Source organism: Gavia stellata, chromosome 1 (assembly GCF_030936135.1).
Source record: "Gavia stellata isolate bGavSte3 chromosome 1, bGavSte3.hap2, whole genome shotgun sequence".
Taxonomy (NCBI): Eukaryota; Metazoa; Chordata; class Aves; order Gaviiformes; family Gaviidae; genus Gavia; species Gavia stellata.
The window spans coordinates 23709609-23730020 of record NC_082594.1 but is presented as its reverse complement, the minus strand read 5'-3'; the positions used below and the strand labels follow the sequence as shown (position 1 = coordinate 23730020).

General features: G+C 41.5%; 1 protein-coding gene across 1 annotated transcript in view; it reads right to left on the bottom strand.

The window, feature by feature from the left end:
* Positions 1–20412, bottom strand: part of MTUS2 (microtubule associated scaffold protein 2) — a 200925-nt gene that overhangs the window by 161751 nt on the left and 18762 nt on the right. Inside the window, exon 3 of the mRNA XM_059835946.1 lies at positions 19315–19521. Coding sequence (XP_059691929.1) covers positions 19315–19521 — 207 coding nt within the window. The remainder of the gene's footprint in view (positions 1–19314; positions 19522–20412) is intronic.

Below are 20412 nucleotides of genomic sequence, written 5' to 3'. Positions count from 1 at the left end.
TCCTGAGTATGTTTACAGGGTTCAAAAATTCTTTGTATTAATAAAATACAAATCAACTCTCGCACATGGCAGTGCAGAACACAACTGGGTCACTAGATCTCCAGTGTGTGGATTCTGAAGTCATTATAAGTCCATGTTTAAGAGATTAAGTAGCACTATCTAAGGATTCAGAAGGATTTTAAATGCTGAGATATTTATCAGGTCAAATATATATCTCTCTCTCTCAATTGTTTTCAGTGAGGGATTAAACACATGCAACATCTTTCCCTAACGTAGCTTCAGCTACTGTTCAAAATTAGGTAGTCTAACAAATGTATTTAGGACAATGAAAAAAAATCCGTGTGTGGAAATGGGACCAAAGGCTTTATTCAGAATCCTTTGAAGAAATGCCTCCTGTGTTTTTTAATCAGCAGTGTGCTGGTGCGAGTGCTGCATGTTCATAAGGCTATATTAGTACGCCCTTTCTTGCACTGGAGTCCCTCTGGCATTGGATAGGTTAAGCAATTGCTGGTATTAAATTAGCACACTGATTTCCACTGGTAAGAAAGTTCCTGCATCTTAAATTACAGATAAGCTATTCCAATAGAGCCAAGGAGAAAATGAATAAATGTACTCTTACAAAAAACAACAAAAAAGTAAACACGTCTGAGCAATTGCAAAGATATGATGTATAGATCAGCTGAATGATGATTAGAATATTTTTAAACCAGATAGATAAGTATGTGTTTATTCAGTGTAGCTGAGCTGAGCTGACTGTCTTTCAGCAAACAGCATATAGCTAAGGAGAAGGCTGAACATTTTAATGCACTCACTACTGCACAATAATTAAGGAGAAATATATTTGGTGCAATTGCAGCTCATGCTGGGCAACTTTTCCTACAACCTCATTTTAGAGCTACTTGTATTTTTACTTTATGGGATTGGTAAAGAGAACTTGGTTGGAGCAAGCAGAATATGCTAGCTCCTCTTTTTTAAAATGCTCTGTTTTCTTCACTAATCCATCACTAAAAGGCACAAACAAATTTACTCTGAATACAGCTTAAAGAGAACTTGGATGCTCACCTCCATTTATGGGAAGTTTTGAAGGTAACAGGGAAGAGGATAAAACACTTTTAAAAGTGTCATGCCCTCAACCTGCAAGAGACCGGAGCCTGTAGGAGTTCAGATGGGTTAAAGCCATACCAAGAGCAGCCAGCACATAAATACAAGGGGCATTACTACATCTCACCCTTTTCAAGAAAAAGGATCACTCCCTGGGAGCAGTCCAGATTTTTTGGTGATGCTATGTGGCCCATTTCATTAATGAAAGGCTTGCGTGTAAGACTATTCTTCACAGAACACAGGGACTGGCCAGGGAATTGTGGTCTTGGGTCCTCTTCCTGGCTCTGCTGTTTCCCTGATGGGTAGCCTTGGGCAAGTCATGTCAACTCTGAAAGGTTTAATTTCCATGTCCTTGTAGGGGATTGGTGATTGACTTCCATCATGAAAAGTTCTACAGAGTGGGGTTTATATTAGCTCTCTATAACTAGTCCAGGTCTGGGAACCACACTCAGACAAAGTAGAAGAAGTCTGAAGATGAGGAACAGAAAATTATCAGAGGTCTTTAAAAGTATGGCCTGCGAAAAAGCTGAAGCACTTGGACTGATTCATTTCTACAGAAGGGAAATGAGATGAGACATGACAACAGTCTTCAAATATGTATTAGGCAGAAACAATTCTCTGCATGAGTATTGGGCAGAAACAATTCTTTGCACCCTTTGCAGATAGAACAAGAGAAACAGGTATAAACTCCTGCAAGAGAAACATTGGTGAGACATCATGAATTATTTTCAAAACGTAAAAAAGGAATAAGCTTTCTAAGCAAGCTCCATCTTTTAAACATTTTATAAACAACAGTAGAGAAAAATCTGCCCCAAATCCCAGAATCACAGAATGATAGGGGTTGGAAGGGACCTCTGGAGATCATCTAGTCCAACCCCCACACACACCAGAGCAGGTTCACCCAGAGCAGATTGCACAGGAATGCGTCCAGGCGAGTTTTGAGCATCTCCAGAGAAGGAGACTCCACAACCTCTCTGGGCAGCTTGTTCCAGTGCTCTGCCACCCTCAAAGTCAAGAAGTTCCTCCTCATGTTTAGATGGAACTTCCTATGACCACATTTGTGCCCACTACCTCTTGTCCTGTCACTGGGCACCACTGAAAAAAGACTGGCCCCATCCTCCTGGTACCCACCCCTTAAGTACTTATAAGCATTAATAAGATCCCCCCTCAGTCTTCTCCAGACTAAAAAGACCCAAGTCCCTCAGCCTTTCCTCATAAGAAAGACGTTCCAGACCCCTAATCATCTTTGTAGCCATTTGCTGTATTCACTCCTGCAGTTCCCTGTCCTTCTTGAACCGGGGACCCCAGACCTGGACACAGTACATGCAAGTATCATGGACACAATCATGCAAGTATAGCTGATCATGCTTCAGGACAAGGACATCTCGCCGTGCTGCCCTGTTTTCAATGATCCTATGTCTCAGATCTCCCTGAGAAAGCTTTGTGAAATGTCTTACATATAATCATTATAACTTCTTAATTGAAAAAGTATCTGTTATCAAATGCATTCCATTCTGGCTGCATTCTGGCTATATAGACTTTTACTTGTGTACCAGAATCTAATACACATTAGGACCACGTTTCTAGTGCCATGTTTTGTGTTCCATATGAAAGTGCCTTTAATGTCTAACTTCCCTCTTTATTATTCTTTGATTAGCTTGTTCTAATTTCCCTGCAGTTCACATGACACAGTTCTCTCTTTTCCCTTCCCAGTGTTAACAGGGAGGCAGCTTGGCTGCTGCTTTTGTGAAAAAGTCAGCCATGGGATTAACTGAGCTCCAAGAAACTGCTTTATAAATTTGAATACTTTGATATGATAAATGTCAAAGCCAAATTTACAGAGATGAAGGACTATATGTACTTCACTGCTGAGGCACTTCCATGCAAGTGCTCCCTCAGCTCAGGAAGCCTGGAGGGAACATGGTTGCGTCACATAAAGGCACAAATATTCCTAAAACTCTCCCCAAGGAAGCAGAGCTTTGTTCCACTGGAGATGAGCACAAGTGGCTAAATATGACATTTGTGTCAAAACACTTCAAACACAGTCCTGAAGCATTATCATGCTTCCCCCAACACGGTTTAGGGAAACCACCTCTTCCAGCGCATCGTTCCTACAGCTGGTGGTCATTTTTCCTGTTGTGCTTCCAGGAAGCTCATCTCTGGGTCTCTCAGACTGACCATCCTGGAACAGAGCAGGTCCAGAGGGCTGGAGCCATGTGGTCTCCAAATATCCCACATAAACCTTCTTCTAATATGCTCCGAGATGGCTCATGTGAGAAATGTGGCATATTCACACATTACTCACTTCTGCTTTCCACAAGTCAGTGATACCAACACTTCCCTGCCACCCAACAGTTTCTGAAAGAAAACCAATTGATGTACACAATATTCACCAAAACCTTTCAACAGAAATTTCTTTAGAGGTATCAATATATTGACCTGCACTTAGAGCCAATAAATTGACTGAACAGATTTGTCCACTGAAAATAAAGGTTTCTGTGTCTAGCCATATCATGCGACACAGCAAGGACGAAATCTGTCACCGCACTCCATCACTTCAGCCAGCAATAAAGTGCAGGGCAATTTCTACAGAATCAGTGGAGCTGGCACTAATAACGCGGTGCACAGAAGCTCTCCATATTTCAGATAACCGGAGTTCTTTATGCAGCTGTAAAAAAAGTTACCTTCAAGTGGCTACTAATCTATTGTGGGTTTTTTTTTTTAACGAAAGTGAGATATTTGCAAACGTAGGTTGTTTATTATCTGCTATTGCTGGAGCTCCCACTTGCAATCACAGTGGAAACACCTTGTTCCCTAGTTCCCTGAATGATATGGATTCCCAGCTGGTGCTGCAGCACAGTCTGCTGGAGACCTCTCCTTCTAAGCTATATGGCACTGAGTAGTCCCCATGAAGTCAATTAAAGAAATTATTCATGTTAATAGGAGTGCAAGCAATCCTTAAGCCCTTAATTACTCCCTGTACTTCTACTGTTTAATTCCTATGCACTGCTCTGAGATCTTGGAGAGTTTGCCTTGAAACTCCGTGCTGCAAACCACCATGGCTCATGAACAGCTTAGGACTCCTGATGCAGGGTGGGTGCCAGGGCCACCCCCAGCCAAGCCACCCCTTCCCATCTCTCAGTGCCTGTGGATTGCTCTGAAATTTTTTATACCCTTTTATCCATTTCCTTTGAATCACTACCAGAAAAATTGCTTAATCTCCAGCACAATACTGCAAAGATAGAAGGAAGGTGTAAAACCTAAAGCCCCTCAGCATTTACCAGATGGACAGTAATTTATATAAGGTGATTTTTTACCATATCTCTGCTAAAATATTGTCAGACTTGAATAATTTGAAATCTGCTAAGCAGAATTTAGATTGCTGAGCAACAAAAGTCCAATGTCAAATGTGGCTTATTTATCTCCAGGTCTGAAAGCTAATGCTAAAGAGAAGTTGAATTTAAATAAATTTATTCTAAGCGTAACCAAAATGCTGTAAGTAACATATCACTTGATATGCAGGAATATACACTACATACCACGGTACATAAAACACACCAAGTGCTGCACCAGCCTAGCTTTCAGGGGTTTATTTTACCGCACTATGCTTCTACATCTCAGCTCTCACTCTCGAGGCACATTTGTATTAATGTTATCAGGTCCAATACCAAGCCAAGGGCAGGGATTGAGAAAGTTGAGAGCGGTGGGTTCACAGCTGCGCTCCTGCTTGCAGCGGGACCCCCAACTTCAGAGCGCCGTGGGTGCACAAGACGAAACATCAGAAGATACCAGCAGCCAGCGAGCATGGCTCCTCGCCCCCCACGGTCACAGGCAGAGGAAGCACATCGGTGGCATCAGCAGCTTGGTAGCCACAGGCTAATTTATGCACGTCAGAGACCGCGGAGCTAATCTGATTGAGCAAGTTATTCACTGCCATCGGTTCATTCAGCTCTAGCTGCCAATGTGAGATGCCAGCACACCTAGCGTACCTCCAAGGTGAACCAGGCCATTATTTCAAGCAGTGGGAGGACCTTGAGATGGAGACAGAAGCTGCAAAAAGCTCAGAGGGCTGAATATGGAGAAAGCCCTGACATCCTTGCATTTAAAAACTCCAGTGGAGCTTACTTCCCCCCAAAACTTCCCTCTAAAATACCTTTACAATGAGGTAAAGTTTCAAGCAAGCATGCAGTACTTTCCCAGAAGCATTATCAAAGCTAATTACATATACATTTCATTAGTTAATGACAAACTGCAAATGAGCAGGGTGAAGCTTTGTGCCTGCTGTAGTCGAGGCAAATGTTACCACAATTCTCATTTAGTGCCAGTCTTCCAAATCACGTGCATCACCAGGAGCGTGCATGGTGCCATGAAAGTGATGGACAGCACCAATAAGACAGGGAGTCCCTTGTCTAAAGGCATGAGATAAACCCTCAAAACAAAGATAGCGCACAGGCATTTTGGAATGAAACACTAATTGAATGACCACATTTTTAGAACTGTTAAAATAAGGAACAGCATATTTTAGCAGGATGTTTACTACTCATATATGGCCATATGGGAATGGGAGAAGTCATAAATGGATGACTGCAGAGATCAGAGGATCACTGTTGATGATCACAGAGAAAAAATGGATGAAGCAGAGGATCTGTGCAGATAGGTATCAGGACATGAGAAGCATTAAGAAGTGAAGCTAGTGCCTAATCATTCTTCTGATATAGTAATATTTCTCACATGGAAACAGAGTAGTTAGGAAACCAGCGCTTCCATCAATAGTGATCAAATCTCTATTGCCCAAATCAGAAGTGTGTAAATACAAATGAGAGACGTTTACCCTCTATTACCACATGGCTTTTGTCACATCAAGCTGCTAGAGAAAAATTGTCCTCCCATGGGCCAAGGACCTGCGATGTTTTGTCCTCACCCTCACCAGGGCTGGGTATGACCTTGCTGCTTTGCTTCACCTCTGCCCAGACAGGGGTGGAGGAGCACTTCCCACAGCCCCCAGCTAGGGGCACAAATCAGCTTACGACAGCCGGTGAGACACCAGTTAGGGAAAGGTTTGCCATCTATCCAAGCCAATTAAAAAAAACAAACAAAATTTACATGGTTACAAAACTGTGGGCTCCATGAAAAAGCCAGTCTGTTTTAAAATGTACCAATCTTTGATGATTTAGACTAGTTTTACTAGTTTTTTTAACATGGTAGCTGGCATGCCCTGAAGTGGGGAATACCAAATTAATCCTAGCTGCAAATTGTTCAGCCTGACAGTCCATAGTTTAATCTTCTGACTGAGACTGATAGCAAGCTTGTATCACTTAGCAAGCTGCTTGGGGGCTTTGTTCAATTAATCTGAATTTTTTATCTGCAGATACTTTTGATTCGCACAACAGGTAGATGACAGTTCAGGAGTGCACGCATTCCCCAAAGCTTCCCACCATCACAACTGAGCTCCAGTGCAGGATTGTGATAAGCCATGCATAATTCAGTACATTTCTTAGAGCAACTATCACTTTGCCAAAGGAGTGGGACTGACTTGTGCGCATAAGAGAGTTTCTTAGCATCAGCTTTTTTCTTTTACATTTTCATGCATCTTACTTCCAGGTTTAAGCTTTTTTAAACTACATCTTAGGCATTTTTAGAACATACTAACTATTAATGTGTTTGGAAGGCATACAGAGACCATGACGCTACCTCTTATTCTTCTTACTTTCCCACACAGCTTGACAGTGTACAGGCCTGTTCTGTATCTAAATTTACAAGCTGTGACAAGTGATAAATATCCTAATTCTAAAAAGCTATTGTGTACCTCTGAGACAATTAAAATTCCTTAGATACCTAGATGCAGTACATAATACATTTAGTCAACATTAGAACATGTTAGAGAAGGAACGTTTTATCCCAGGACACATCCAAGCATCTAAAAATAGGCTGTCAGATTAAATAAAAGTATTGTAATAATGTTCATTGGGAAATCCCCTTTGCTCAAATTACAAAAGTAATATTAATTCCTAGATCATCTCATGCTGTGCGGTAAGAACTGAGCAGAAGAGTTTATAAAAAGTGCCACAGAAATTATATATATATATATTTTTAGGAGAAAAATACTGGTTAAAAGTGATGCATTTTTAATTCCTTCATCTAACCCAAGAAAGTTATACCACACACTTCAGGGCATAGACTGAGCTCTGGCCCGCCCTAATCCATACAGTTTAGCAGCAGGAGAAGAGAATACAAGGGTTTCCCGGGTTTGGATATAAGATGCTTTGATCAAGACATGCCATTTTATTCAAAACTTATAACACCTCACTCAGTTTTGCTTAGTTTTCTCTGGAGGTTGTACATACCTTTCTAGGAATGGCTGGCAGGAAGACAGTGTAACTGTAATGTGTGATAGAAAGGAAGTTAACCACTGACTGAATATAAATATTAAGCTATCACGGCACCTGAAATGTACACTATTTTTGAGATGCAAAGCAGTGGTAGGAAACAACTCATTACTTCATTTACTGTATTCCTTCTCTACTTTTAGTGGTGAGGTAGAAGAGTGTCTCCTAATTCTTCTTTGCCAATTAGAAGCTATTTTCTCTCTTTGTGGCACTTTAATTAAGGAATATAATGGAATTCATCTTCTTTGAGAAGGTTGCTTTAAAAAAGAAAACACGAAGAGAAGCCGATGTCATGTTCCGCTGGAAAAAGGTTCACGACATGCAAGAACTAACTGATCTGGGCTCATTTTGTGTCACCAAGGTCCACTGTGCAGAGTTACTGCTGTTAGTGGTTGCTGCTGGCATCAGTCCACCAGCTAGTCAGGGTACGCATCATCTCCATCGCCTTCTGGAGAGCAACGTCTACCTTTTTACATAGAAACACACACCATGGAGCACCTAATAGCCCAATTCAAACAGCGTGTGCTAAAATAACACAGTAGTCTTATGACCGCTTGGTGAATCCACATGCAGCAAGAGATGTGCCCCATTCTGAGACGGACCTCACCAACGCACAATCAGATGTCACAGTTTGAATGGGAACACTGCTGGCTACCCTGGCAAGGTCCAGTTCTCATCTGTGAATCAGAGCACTTTATTCTCTCATCCTAAATGCTCGTATTTCTGCATAAGGATTTCTGACTGTGTAGCCTTCTATGGGCATAGCAATGGTAAGTTAAAGTGCATGAAACCATATCAGCAGTCCATGAAGTTGGGAACAGCATACATTGAAGACTTACACTGTGCGGCCCAGTTTAATTGACTCCTTGCCACAAGGAACAGAGAGTCAGTGTTTGCTTGCAAATCACAGTTCAACCTGAACAGCAGCAGCTTTCTCCTCCAACCACACCAACACCACAGGTGTACCCTTAAAGCTGCCACATGGAAGGCATGCTACCATTTCTTAGGCTCATTTCCAAGGGATTGAATGTTTGATAGCTGCTGGTGGTAGTATTGCTGATGTCTAGTGTGCTAATAGCCCACAGTTTGTGATAACTCCCACCCAGGAGGAAAATACTGTGCAATTGTTTCCATTTTATTCAGCTTAGTGTTCTCGGTTGGAGTATCTCGGTTTGTCTTTTTTCTGCCACTGCTGGTTTTACTTATTGCAGAGCTCAGACAGCTTTCTTCAAGCATTTAAATTAACTTTGGAAATCCCATATTGAAAGTCTATGGTCTCATACCTGTCACAAGACAAAGAACCACAACATTTTGAGCTGTTTGCAGCCTCATGTAATCTTGCCCAGGCCTCTAGAGACTGTCGAGCAGCAAGTTGGAAGGAAAGGCTGTTTAAGCTGCAATTTTTAAGTTCTAGGATGCCGACTCACAGACTGAAAGCTGCAAAAGATGCTGTTTCTTCCTTTTATTGTGGATATTCTCAAGAGCACCTGGAAGACTTATATAAATGACCTCAATTTTAACCTGTTTGGACTAGAATAGTGTGATGGAAAAAATGTCACGGGTGAGATTCCAGCCCAACCTCTAGATGGGAAAAGTTTTTCCTCTATAAATAGCGCCCCGCTCTTTTGGCTGTAACACTTCTCTCGCTACTAAATTAGAATTCACAAGTCTTCTGATGGATTCATAATGGGATCAAAGATTACAAACTTCTTTGAAGTTTGTCTTCCTTTGCTCCACTGTTAATATATACCTGCACTAATCCACCACGGTTCTCCTAAACTAATCAGTCACCCTCCCTCCCCAAAAGGGACAAGTACACAGGCTTTTTGCAAATCTCCATTTATTTGTGTTCATTACCGCACTTCATTTTGCAAGGGCATAACATTTTGTTAATTGATTTTTCAGGTACTGTAAAGAGGCCAGCTCTGTCTTCTGAAACCTTTTGGTCTAAATGCGATTTGCTGGTAATATTTACAGTACTTATAACTTTGGTCCTGTTTATTGCTAGTAAGGCACACAGTGGATTGAACTGTGTGCGTAACAAATTCATAATATTTCACCTTTGACAACAGCTATTAATAATACAATTGCAATGAGATCATCTCATACTCACTTTTTTAATTTTGTCCTTCTTGAAAGAGATCAAAGAAACACTGAACCTCAAGGTTATTTGCCTCTTGTTTAGAAAAACAAGCTAACAGCCTCATTGACCCTAAGCAAAAATTACACAAAGGAAAATATAATTTCAAAAATCCTTTCAAAATTTCCATAATTCAAAACCATGACATAGGTATTTCTTTGTCTCACTGTGACTCAAAATTGGCTCATAACTACCATATCAAACTTCTTGTAGCTTTAAATTAATGTTTATTTTTTGAAAAAAGCTATGTAATGATTTTTGTCATTGACAGTAATTAGTTCAATTTGGCACCCATTTGACTCCTGGATTTTAAAGCCCTCACTGTGCTCACTGGCTCCGAGCTCACAGACAATACAAAATGCAGAACTGAACCACATGCAGTATGCAGTGCTTTTTGGAGATGGATCTTTACGGATCTGAATGCATCTAGCTTTCCACAAGCTTGAATTTCAGAGAGCACAAAAACTGTGGATGAAGTCAATGAAATACCCAGGTGAGAGCTGTCTCCAGTGACGAGCCCCATAGTTAGACATCTAGAATTAACCCTTTCTAAATATTGATTTATATACTGTAATGATAATGCATGAGAGGGACAGACTGAAGAGGAAAGGTTCTCAGAAGTCCTGCGAAGCCCTACCTCGTTACTGGGAGACTGTGAAGATTTTAACTATGACTCCATTAGAAGGGAGATTAGTCCAGAATGGAGAGAAAAAAAAAAAAGGAGGAAAAAAAAAGAAGAAAAAAAAAGAAAAAGAGAATTGGAAGAGCTCTCATTTCTTCAAAGCTTTATTTCTTCAGGCTAAATTAAGAGATTAATCCATTCTGATGAATGCCCGCAGCGTTCACTTCTAAACGAGTATTTCCCCCCTCATCTGATAGAATAGGAAGATTAGAGTATGAAAAGGAGACAATTTATAGTGAGTCTTCTGGTCTTCAGAGGGGTTTTAATTTGGATGTGACAGATATGTTCCAGCTGCTGCTTGCCTTCATATTTTCAAAAGAACATTTTAAGTGCTACTGTTCCAAGTGCTGTGCGTCCCCAGAAATACGTGTGCTGTGCTTGTCCCCATTTCAGGCTCCGGACTGACCACGGCTTTTCCCCAGACTTTGAAAGTGGCACTGCACCAGCAGCTCTCTTCTAACCCAGGCTGGAGAGGGGACCAGACTCCTGTTCCCCTCACATCCCTATCGGACGGGATTCCCTTCAGGCTCTGGGAAGACTAGATGCTTTAGAAAATGTGATTTAAAGACTGAAAAAATAGTTATTTTAGACATGGCTTTGCTGATTTCTTTGTGTCCCTCTATGAAATGAATGAAGTCCATTATACTGCAATAAAAAAGTAGTCATGATCTCCTATTGACCAGGGCAGAAAAAAACCAGCCACAGGACATCTTTAAAATAAAGAAGGGGCTGATGAAACAGCCAGTATAGGGATACCTAAGTAGGCTGCCACAGTAGCTACATTCACAAGACTGATCACTGAAGCAACATCTCCCCACAGAGTCAAAGGAGTGAGATAGTTTGTGTGCCTGTGATGGGAATAACCTACTCGTGGGGCGATGCACTACCTTCTCCAGTGAAACTGGTGTCTGGCAGCCTGGTGTGCGAGTGGTTTGAACTGCTTTTTACCCTCTGAGATTAAACACTAAGAGTCACAGTGACTAAATTAGGTGCTCATAATCAGTCAAATAATCCTGTGTGGAAATGGGCCAGGAAAGAGGATTTGTCACTATCCATTTCTTCCTTGTCGCCCCACTGCCCAATACCTGTGCAAACATTTGTATTCTCCCACCCCATTTTACAGACGGGAAAAGTGAAGTCGATAATTTAAGTCACTTTTAAAAAGCCAGACAGAAATAAGTGCCAAAAACTGGAAGTGGAGCTGCCAGGTCTGAGCCAGGACAATTTTAGCACACAGACACAGAATCTCCCAGACCAGCCTTCTTACACCTAAAAATGCAGATTTTATATGGCATTTTACAACAATAACAAACATGATGATAAAGCACTCTGTTGAAGTTGAGCTGGCACAAGAGCTTAGCAAAATTCTTTCAACTGTTCTTTGCTCATAAAAAGTGGACTTTGCAGAATTGAGTTTCATGGATTTTTTTCAGTTTTGACAAACTTCAGCTCAGTAAATTTGCAACACCCCCAAATATTTCAGGTTGGCATCTTCATATAAAAGTAGTTATGCATTTCCAAACCAGCTTGATCTTCCTGCCTCTACTTACTCATTACAGGGAGTGGTACAGACCCTCCCAGGGTGGTATTGCTTCCCTCTTCTAAATGCTCTGACGGACAGGGAAAGAGGTAACAGTGTAGACAGTAAAAACATTATCTAAGCTATTAAAATATTATCACATTTAAAATACTATCACAAGCCCCGTATCTAAAACCCACTGAAATTAATGGACAACTTATACTTCATTGTTGCTGTTTCAATCTCTGCAAACAAAGAGAAACTGCTGTGCCTACACCTCCAAGTCATTCTTTGAAAGGGTTTTTTTTTCCCAGCTGTAACAACTAGAATATGAAAAGTAAATGCTGAGAGTCTGGAAGGCAGCTAAAATGTTTTTTCAGCCCTTGCTCTTCCGGCTGACGTACTGCACTTTTCTAGATATTTTGCCCCACAAAGCTGAAAATCCTAATTTGATACTGTTCTATTTTAGTCCTATTCAGAGTGAAGTGATGGCATGACGTGATTCTTCCATCAAAATACTAATATCAGAACAAGATCAGAAGGAAAAAAAATAATTTGTCATGTAAAAAAATGAACAGAAAATCTGTCATAGAAATATGATTAGAATGTATTTTCATATAGGAAAATCTTTGTATTTTCATATGTATGTATTTAAGAACAATTGGTATATCTGTCTACCACGTCACAGTTTTGAATGTTCTACCTTTTTTGAAGGCAATTAGCCATCTATTCAAGGCTTCTGTGCTCACTTTAATTTCCCCATTTCTCTACCCACCTGAATCTGACACTTTGACATCTTTGCTTATTAGAATGAAAATTCACCATTTAGAAAGGCCAAGCAAAAACCAGGTCAAAAACCAGCATGAAATCTATACGTTGAAGAAGGGATCGTGGATGTTTACACACAACATTCCATTTCATATATCTATAATTTTAAACAAAACAATAGCTGTCATGAGATACTAACTCAAGTTTTGAAATATTCATCACCATTTTCTTGCTCGGTCTGAAAAGAAATTGTTTCAGCACTCAGAGCTGTGGGTTGATACTGAATAGCATTATTCACCTTGCCGGAGAAGAATTGCCTCTAACACCATGCTATTATTCTATTTTCAGAGTCTTAAGCAACAGGGATTTCATCACCTGAGTTGGGAGATTATTTAACAGACTAGTAGACCTTATGACTATGAAGTATTTCCTAATATTATACCTACATTCTTCCATTTCCTAAACTCATAGCAGTTATTATATCTCAACTCATTCTAAACAATCCATCTTTCTTCCAATGCTCCACACATCAAACTGTTTCACAGTGCTTCATGAAGTGTTTCCCATGTGGTGCTTACAGCATGTTAGAGTCTATTCCAATGAAGTACAGAAAACTAATTTTGTGAGCAGGATATTCAGCCGATCACTAGAAATACAGATACAAGCAATGAGAGAACCTACGCCCCTTAAACTAGTAAAACAGAAACTACAGCCTGGGCATCATGTTACTGCATTGCAGAATCACAAGATAATATTGGGAACCACATCCCACAGCTGTGGGCCTTTGGTGTATGATGTGAACCTCTTAGGCAAATTTTATTGGGGCAGACACAGGAGAAGCTTCAATATAGTCTATTTAAAATTCCAAGGGAAAATACGCAAAGTTAGGTATTTTGTTATAAGTTAGCTATTTAGGAGTTTTTTCTTTATGTTTACACAATTGTTTCACTCCACTCCAAATCATACTGGTTTCAACTTTAACATGACTTTGCTAGTAATTCACTTCTTTTTCTCATATCTAGCAGAGAACACTCACATTCCTCTTAGATTAAAGTATCTGTATTTTTCAATTCTAGCCAATTTAGAATGTAAACAAACTCAACAAGTTTTTGATATACAACAAACCCTCTGCCTAAATAAAGAATACTTTTAGAATATATTTATATATTTATATATTTAGACTATATTTAGAATATTATGCATTTTTAAACCTCAAAAGTAGTAGGTCAGAGCTGAGGGTAAACTTGAACTCTTCAGGTAATCTTGAAGAAAAATATTATGGGAAAAACCTATCGGTGGCATGGAACAAATCTGGGGAGGGCTGATAGCAGGACCTACAGCTGAGCCTCAGCCTGGGGTTTCCCAGATGTCCCACAGGTATCAGACCATGTGGCTTTGCCCCAGCAGAAGAGCTCACGTGGGCCTTGCTGCACTGTGGTATAAAGCTGCTCTGATGTGGGAAGCCATGGGATGGGAGGTGTGAAAGTGGCAGGGAGAGCTGCATGCTCCACACCGAGCAGAGAGGAACATTAGTAGCAGCAAAGGATGGACCCCCTCCATTGGTACAGCGAGCTCTCGCTGCCTCCGCTTCTCTGAGTTGTTTCATTCAAACACAACTGCCTTTGTTTGTCGTATCAAACACAGAGCTCACCCTGAACCATTTTAACCGTTTCATTTTGAACATGGCAGGACAGCCAGTGGTAAGCCATAGTGAGCTCTCCTGATCCATCCTAGGATCCAGCTTTGAAATGATGCAGTCTTTGGCTTCTGTCATTGCATCCCACCTCCTTCAGCAAGGTCAAAAGCTGCCTCATGTGCCACTGTCATCATGAATGAGTGTCATGGACCCTGGCTCCCCTGTGTGCAAACTGCAAGTTACACGTAAGAACCAAAAAGTGGATTTTAAAAGGCCAAAACAGACTAGTGACCCTGGCTTGCAGGTCAGTTCCCTGCCCCAGAAGCTGGTGAGATGCTGTGCGGTTTGGATGCCAGAGCTGTCCCTCCAGCCTCAGCACACAATTGGGCAGGACCCCATAGTAGCAGAGCCCTGTTACAACTGATCCTGATTAGCAGCTGACGGCACAGCTCAGAATCACAGAATCACTAAGGTTGGAAAAGACAGGTAAGATCATCAAGTCCAACCATCAAGCCAACACCACCATGTCCATTAAACCATGTCCCACAGTGCCACATCCACACGCTCCTTGAATACCTCCAGTGATGGTGACTCCACCACCTCCCTGGGAAGCCTGTTCCAGTGTTTCACCACTCTCTCAGTAAAGAAATGTTTCCTAATATCCAGCCTAAACCTCCCCTGGCGCAACTTGAGGCCATTTCCTCTTGTCCTGTCACTCGTCACTTGGGAGAAGAGACCAACACCCACCTCTCTGCAACCTCCTTTCAGGTAGTTGTAGAGAGGGATAAGGTCTCCCCTCAGCCTCCTCTTCTCCAGGCTAAACAACCCCAGTTCCCTCAGCCGCTCCTCATAAGACTTGTGCTCCAGACCCCTCACCAGCACCATCGCCCTTCTCTGGACACGCTCCAGCACCTCAATGTCCTTCTTGTAGTGAGGGGCCCAAAACTGAACACAGGATTCGAGGTGCGGCCTCACCAGAGCTGAGTACAGAGGCACAATCACCTCCCTGCTCCTGCTGGCCACACTATTTCTGATACAGGCCAGGATGCCATTGGCCTTCTTGGCCACCTGGGCACACTGCTGGCTCATATTCAGCCGGCTGTCAATCAACACCCCCAGGTCCTTTTCTGCTGGGCAGCTTTCCAGCCACTCGTCCCCAAGCCTGTAGCGTTGCATAGGGTTGTTGTGACCAAAGTGCAGGACCTGGCACCTGGCCTTGTTGAACCGCATACAATTGGCCTCAGCCCATCGATCCAGCCTGTCCAGATCCCTCTGCAGAGCCTTCCTACCCTCAAGCAGATCAACACTCCCGCCCAACTCAGTGTCATCTGCAAACTTACTGAGGGAGCACGCAATCCCCTCATCCAGGTCATCGATAAATACATTAAACAAGACCGGCCCCAAAACTGAGCCCTGGGGGACTTTGCTTGTGACCGGCCGCCAAATGGATTTAACTCCATTCACCACAACCCTTTGGGCTCAGCCATCCAGCCAGTTTTTTACCCAGTGAAGAATGCACCCATCCAAGCCATGAGCAGCCAGTTTCTCCAGGAGAATGCTGTGGGAAACAGTGTCAAAGGCTTTACTAAAGTCCAGGTAGACAACAGCCACAATCTTTCCCTCATCCACTGAGCAGGTCGCCTGGTCATAGAAGGAGAATGTCCTGTTGTCGCGGTTGGCATGTTATCAGCAAACAGCAGCCTGGCTTATACCCACACTCCAGGGATGGGACTCCAGGAAAGACCAGAGGGCAAGCAGGCAAGTGCTGCACAGCCTACTTTGTCCCTACCACAGGAAAAGAACACAGTCCCACTGCTGCAAATCCATTTAATTGAGTCAATCAGAATAGACGAGCTATTGCCAGAAAGTCAGCCAAGGAGCATAGCACAGGCTCTGGGCACATCCAGGCTTACTGCTTTCAGAAAGGTCATGGGAAGGGGAGAAATCTGGTGAAGAACAAAGCTGCCGCATCACAGTTCCATTAACACACTTCCCCGCAACACAAACATGACGTCTCCTTACTCTAAACAAGTGGGGTTTTACTCTCTAGACAGTATTTAATCAGTATTAGTATGCCAAAATGAGACACTAGTTGGGATTTCTGAAAAGTAATGTAACCATCAGGGGACATCTGGCAGCTGAGAGAAAAGTAAGAACGGGATCTCACTACGACCCGTTCAAGAATTACTGCTTCCCCTAAAACACTTTACCCCTAAAACAAAGCTGTGTCTTCCTCTCACCCAGCCATAGTCATCTGCCTTTTAGCAACTTACAATACATCATGATTTTTTTTACAGCAGATGCAAGATCTTGAGGTGAGCCTCTCCATTTATAACAGTAGCAGCCCCTCTATTTATAACATATGCACACTTGTAAGATGTTTTCAATTACTTCTGTCTCCCTGACACGCAGAGGTGCTGCTTAAATAGGAAACTGTGTTATCATATATGTTTGAAGATTTCTAAAGCTAGATCATTTTGCATTTTCTACCCTACTGAGCTAGGAAATTAACAGTAAAACTTCATCCTGCCCTCCAGGAAGCCTGATTTAGTCAAAGACATGACCTCAGGTAGTAACTACAGATTCAGCTATTTATTTAATTTAAATAATACCATTCTTCGAGCAGACAGTGAAGGGAAGAAATAATATGTCATGCTAAGATTCCTGAGCCAATATTTCTCCCCTACATCCACTCTTGGGGTTACTTTCTGTGCATGCTGAAGTGCGCTGCTGATCTGTGTTAAATAAGCTGCGGTAGAATGGAAAGCAACTAATTTGTGCTCCCTGGGTGTTGGGCAACTAATTTAACTCTTGTTGGCACATAGACTATAAATAGAAAAAGATGACACAGTTTCATACTGATAACATTTCTATGAAAGTTAGTAATTCAACAGTAAGGAAACAATTTTTTCTTCCTACCTATTTGCCCTATCAGGAGTGATGAATGGGAGTTGTGTTGCCTTTAATCCAAAGAAAGCAGGTGATGTTAGGTGTCTTCTTGCATGATGACTTACCCAAGGGCTGACACCCTAAACACAGGGTGTGCCCTCACCCCCTTGGCAATGCACCTTCTCCTTTTCTCACCCCAGTCCAGGAGGAAGCATTATCTATTTGGAATTAAAGACAAATAAAAGACTTCTGGGCTGGACAGCTGCGCATGTCACAGGAACCATGTCACAGAGACGACCCTCGGGAAGTGCTCATTCTCTTGCTCTCCCATGGAAGTGGAGGTAAATTAAACAACTGCTTAGATGGGCTATCTAACTTGTCAGCAAGAGCAGAAGTGACAGGTCCTATTTTTCATCAGATGACAGGCTGAGCTTGTCTCTACTTGAATTTCTACAAGTAGAACACCTTCCCTGGGTCATTTTCATATCCGTCAGAAACATTCTGGCAATGTGCACAAGTTTTTCACAACATTCTAATCCCAACATTAAAGACGGTTACCATCTTCAACTAAGTGAGCTGGAACAAAATGCATGTGCCAAATATTTCCACATCCTTCCAGTGACTGGAATATGGTTTCAGTTTTTATGGGCTTAATGTACAAATATAATATAAAAATACACCAGAATAAATAAATGAAATGAACTTCTTTTAAGATGAATGAAGACTCAGATGTAACTTTCTGGGCCTGAGATTACTAATGCTTCTTCCACAGTTTTTTGAATGGAAATCAATTGACTCAAATTCCACAGTTTGGAGTATTTTCCTTTTAGAGAATTCTCAACTGTATGAACCTGTATGCACATACTGTGTTCAAGGATAGTCCTGTACCTACAGATGTTATTTTTTTCAGATTCACACCTGAAATTGCTAGACAACAACATTTCTTGCAGAGATGTAGCTTAGATCTGATCAGTAATCAGGTAATTCTGTCCCTAACAAAGGCTTTATGTAACCAAAGACAAAAAGATTACAACACCAGATAAAAGGTAAAGCTTTCCAAAGGCATAAATGTAGGGCAAAAGCACAAAGCAAAAGAGGTTGACTACGCTCAAAGTGAAGTTTATTAGGAAATAAATAGAAATGGGCGATCGGTCCAACAGTAAAACAAGATACGAGCGTATGCTTTGGGGCATTGGAAAAGTTAGAAGTCCCTGGACACGTTAGTCTTTGGCATTTCAGTTATCCCACATAAAAGGGGAAAGAGAAAATCCTTAGGGTTTTTAACTATTTTCATTTTATTTATTTTGATTAATTTCAAATTAATACAAAGACCAAAAAATTTAGGAGCTGGCAGCATCTTGTCTGCTCTGGTGCTTCACATCACCTGGTCCCCCTTGTCTGCACCCTCCCGGGCTGATACCACTTGCTTTGATATTGACACAGTTCAGGCTCAATCCAGTCATCAAATAAAAATGGGCATGAAAATCCCTCAATCCCTCTTTCCGCTCTGAGCCCAGGGCATGCATATACTTCCCAAGGACTGCACAATCCAGTGGGTATTATTTTGTACTTAATAAAATTAACAGTTTTTACAGAAAATAGGATTTGAAATGACATTTCAGCCACAGGATCCTTCCAAGTCTGGTAGATGAGACAACAGATACGATATCAGTTCTGATCCCTGTCATATCACTGGCATTATTTGATTAATTTTCTAAACTAAGTTTATTACACTGCATATTAAGAGGCAGAAGAAAAGCGATGAGAAAGACTATGATGTTGCTCATTTTAACCTTTGTCCTAAACTGTTCTGCATGGCTGCAGTGTACTTACCAAACACAGTTTACTGTGATTATTTACTTACTTCAGCTTGTAAGAAGGGATATTCTAAGTAAAAACAAAGTACAAAAATGCCTCAGGTTCACTCTTAATGTGATTTTCTCTGCAGCAGGGAAAACAGCCCCTTCTATATGGAATGTACATTCACCACCTATTCATCTATTATTAATAATGTTTTTAAAAATTACACTGGGAAATCAAGATACCAAACCTACAACTCAGTGGCACAGAAGAGATTAGTGACTGTTGCATGGATTACATTAGTCCTGAATTAGACACAAACTCCAGTCTGGACAACCCTGGAACACATGTATTTAATATCCCCCCAGAAAGAAGGCCACATTTGGGACTTACGGTTGGTTGTCCTGCTTTGATCACTCTGAGCACTGTCATTTGACTGGTTGCTGGAGACAGAGGATACGCTTGAACTCCTGACAAAACCAAAAGCGGCCAGCTTAGCTGCTGGCAACCGTGAATAACCTGGAGGACGAAGTCCAGACTGGCACGGCTTAGGGAGATTTGACTTTGCAGCACTTGGACATGAGCCTTTCTTAAGATCAACTGAAAGAAGGAAAAAGAAAGACATTTTTATTAAACAAGCTAAATTGGGACATTCTGAACATTACCTGTACCACCCAGCTACACAAAGTCAGTATAAAGACTGAATACAGGTTTTAATGGCTGCTCAAACTGCAGAGATGTTTTATTCTTTGCTGCACTAAAAAGAAGTTCTGTGCCACAATTACAAGTCACAGTAATTTTTAAAATGTGAAATGCCATGAGGACCCATGAGGCATAACTCAAACTTCCAGCAAAGTAATGTAGTTGAAGTCTGCTAAGATTTTCTTTAATGCTATCTTCTTTTATGCTGTATCACTTTCTAATTTTACATTTGTTATGTGCCAATTAAGAGAAACTCAGAGACAAACACACTACGCATAGTCTCCAATTTTGGAAGCTATTGTAGAACTCCAACAGTCCTCCTCAAGGACACATGACTTCTTTGTATTCCATCAAAGAAAACACTTCTTTGAAGTATTTCTTTCAAATTTTGCTAAAAGAAAATGCCCTTTTCTTGCACCAAGCCTGGGAACAAGGACGTGCCTGTAAACTTGTACTTTTTTAACATCCTACTAGCCATTTCCATTGATGGACTTCACCTCACTAAAAACCATCAGCCTTTGTGCATGACATCAAACAAGTCTCAGACAACTACCAATAGTGGGCTTATAATGGATGAAGTTAGGCAACAACAGTAGTTCAGCTACCGTGTCCATCTGTGCTAACTACTAACTTGGTCATCTATCTTCAGCTTGTGTCCTAACCCATATCCTGCTGCTCTTGCTTAGGCGAACTTTTCTAGGCAAATCCAGAACATAGGTCCATGAATACCCCAAGCTGTCTTCATGGAAGGCCCAAAGCTTAGACTTTGCTTTTGCTTGGAAGGTCTGG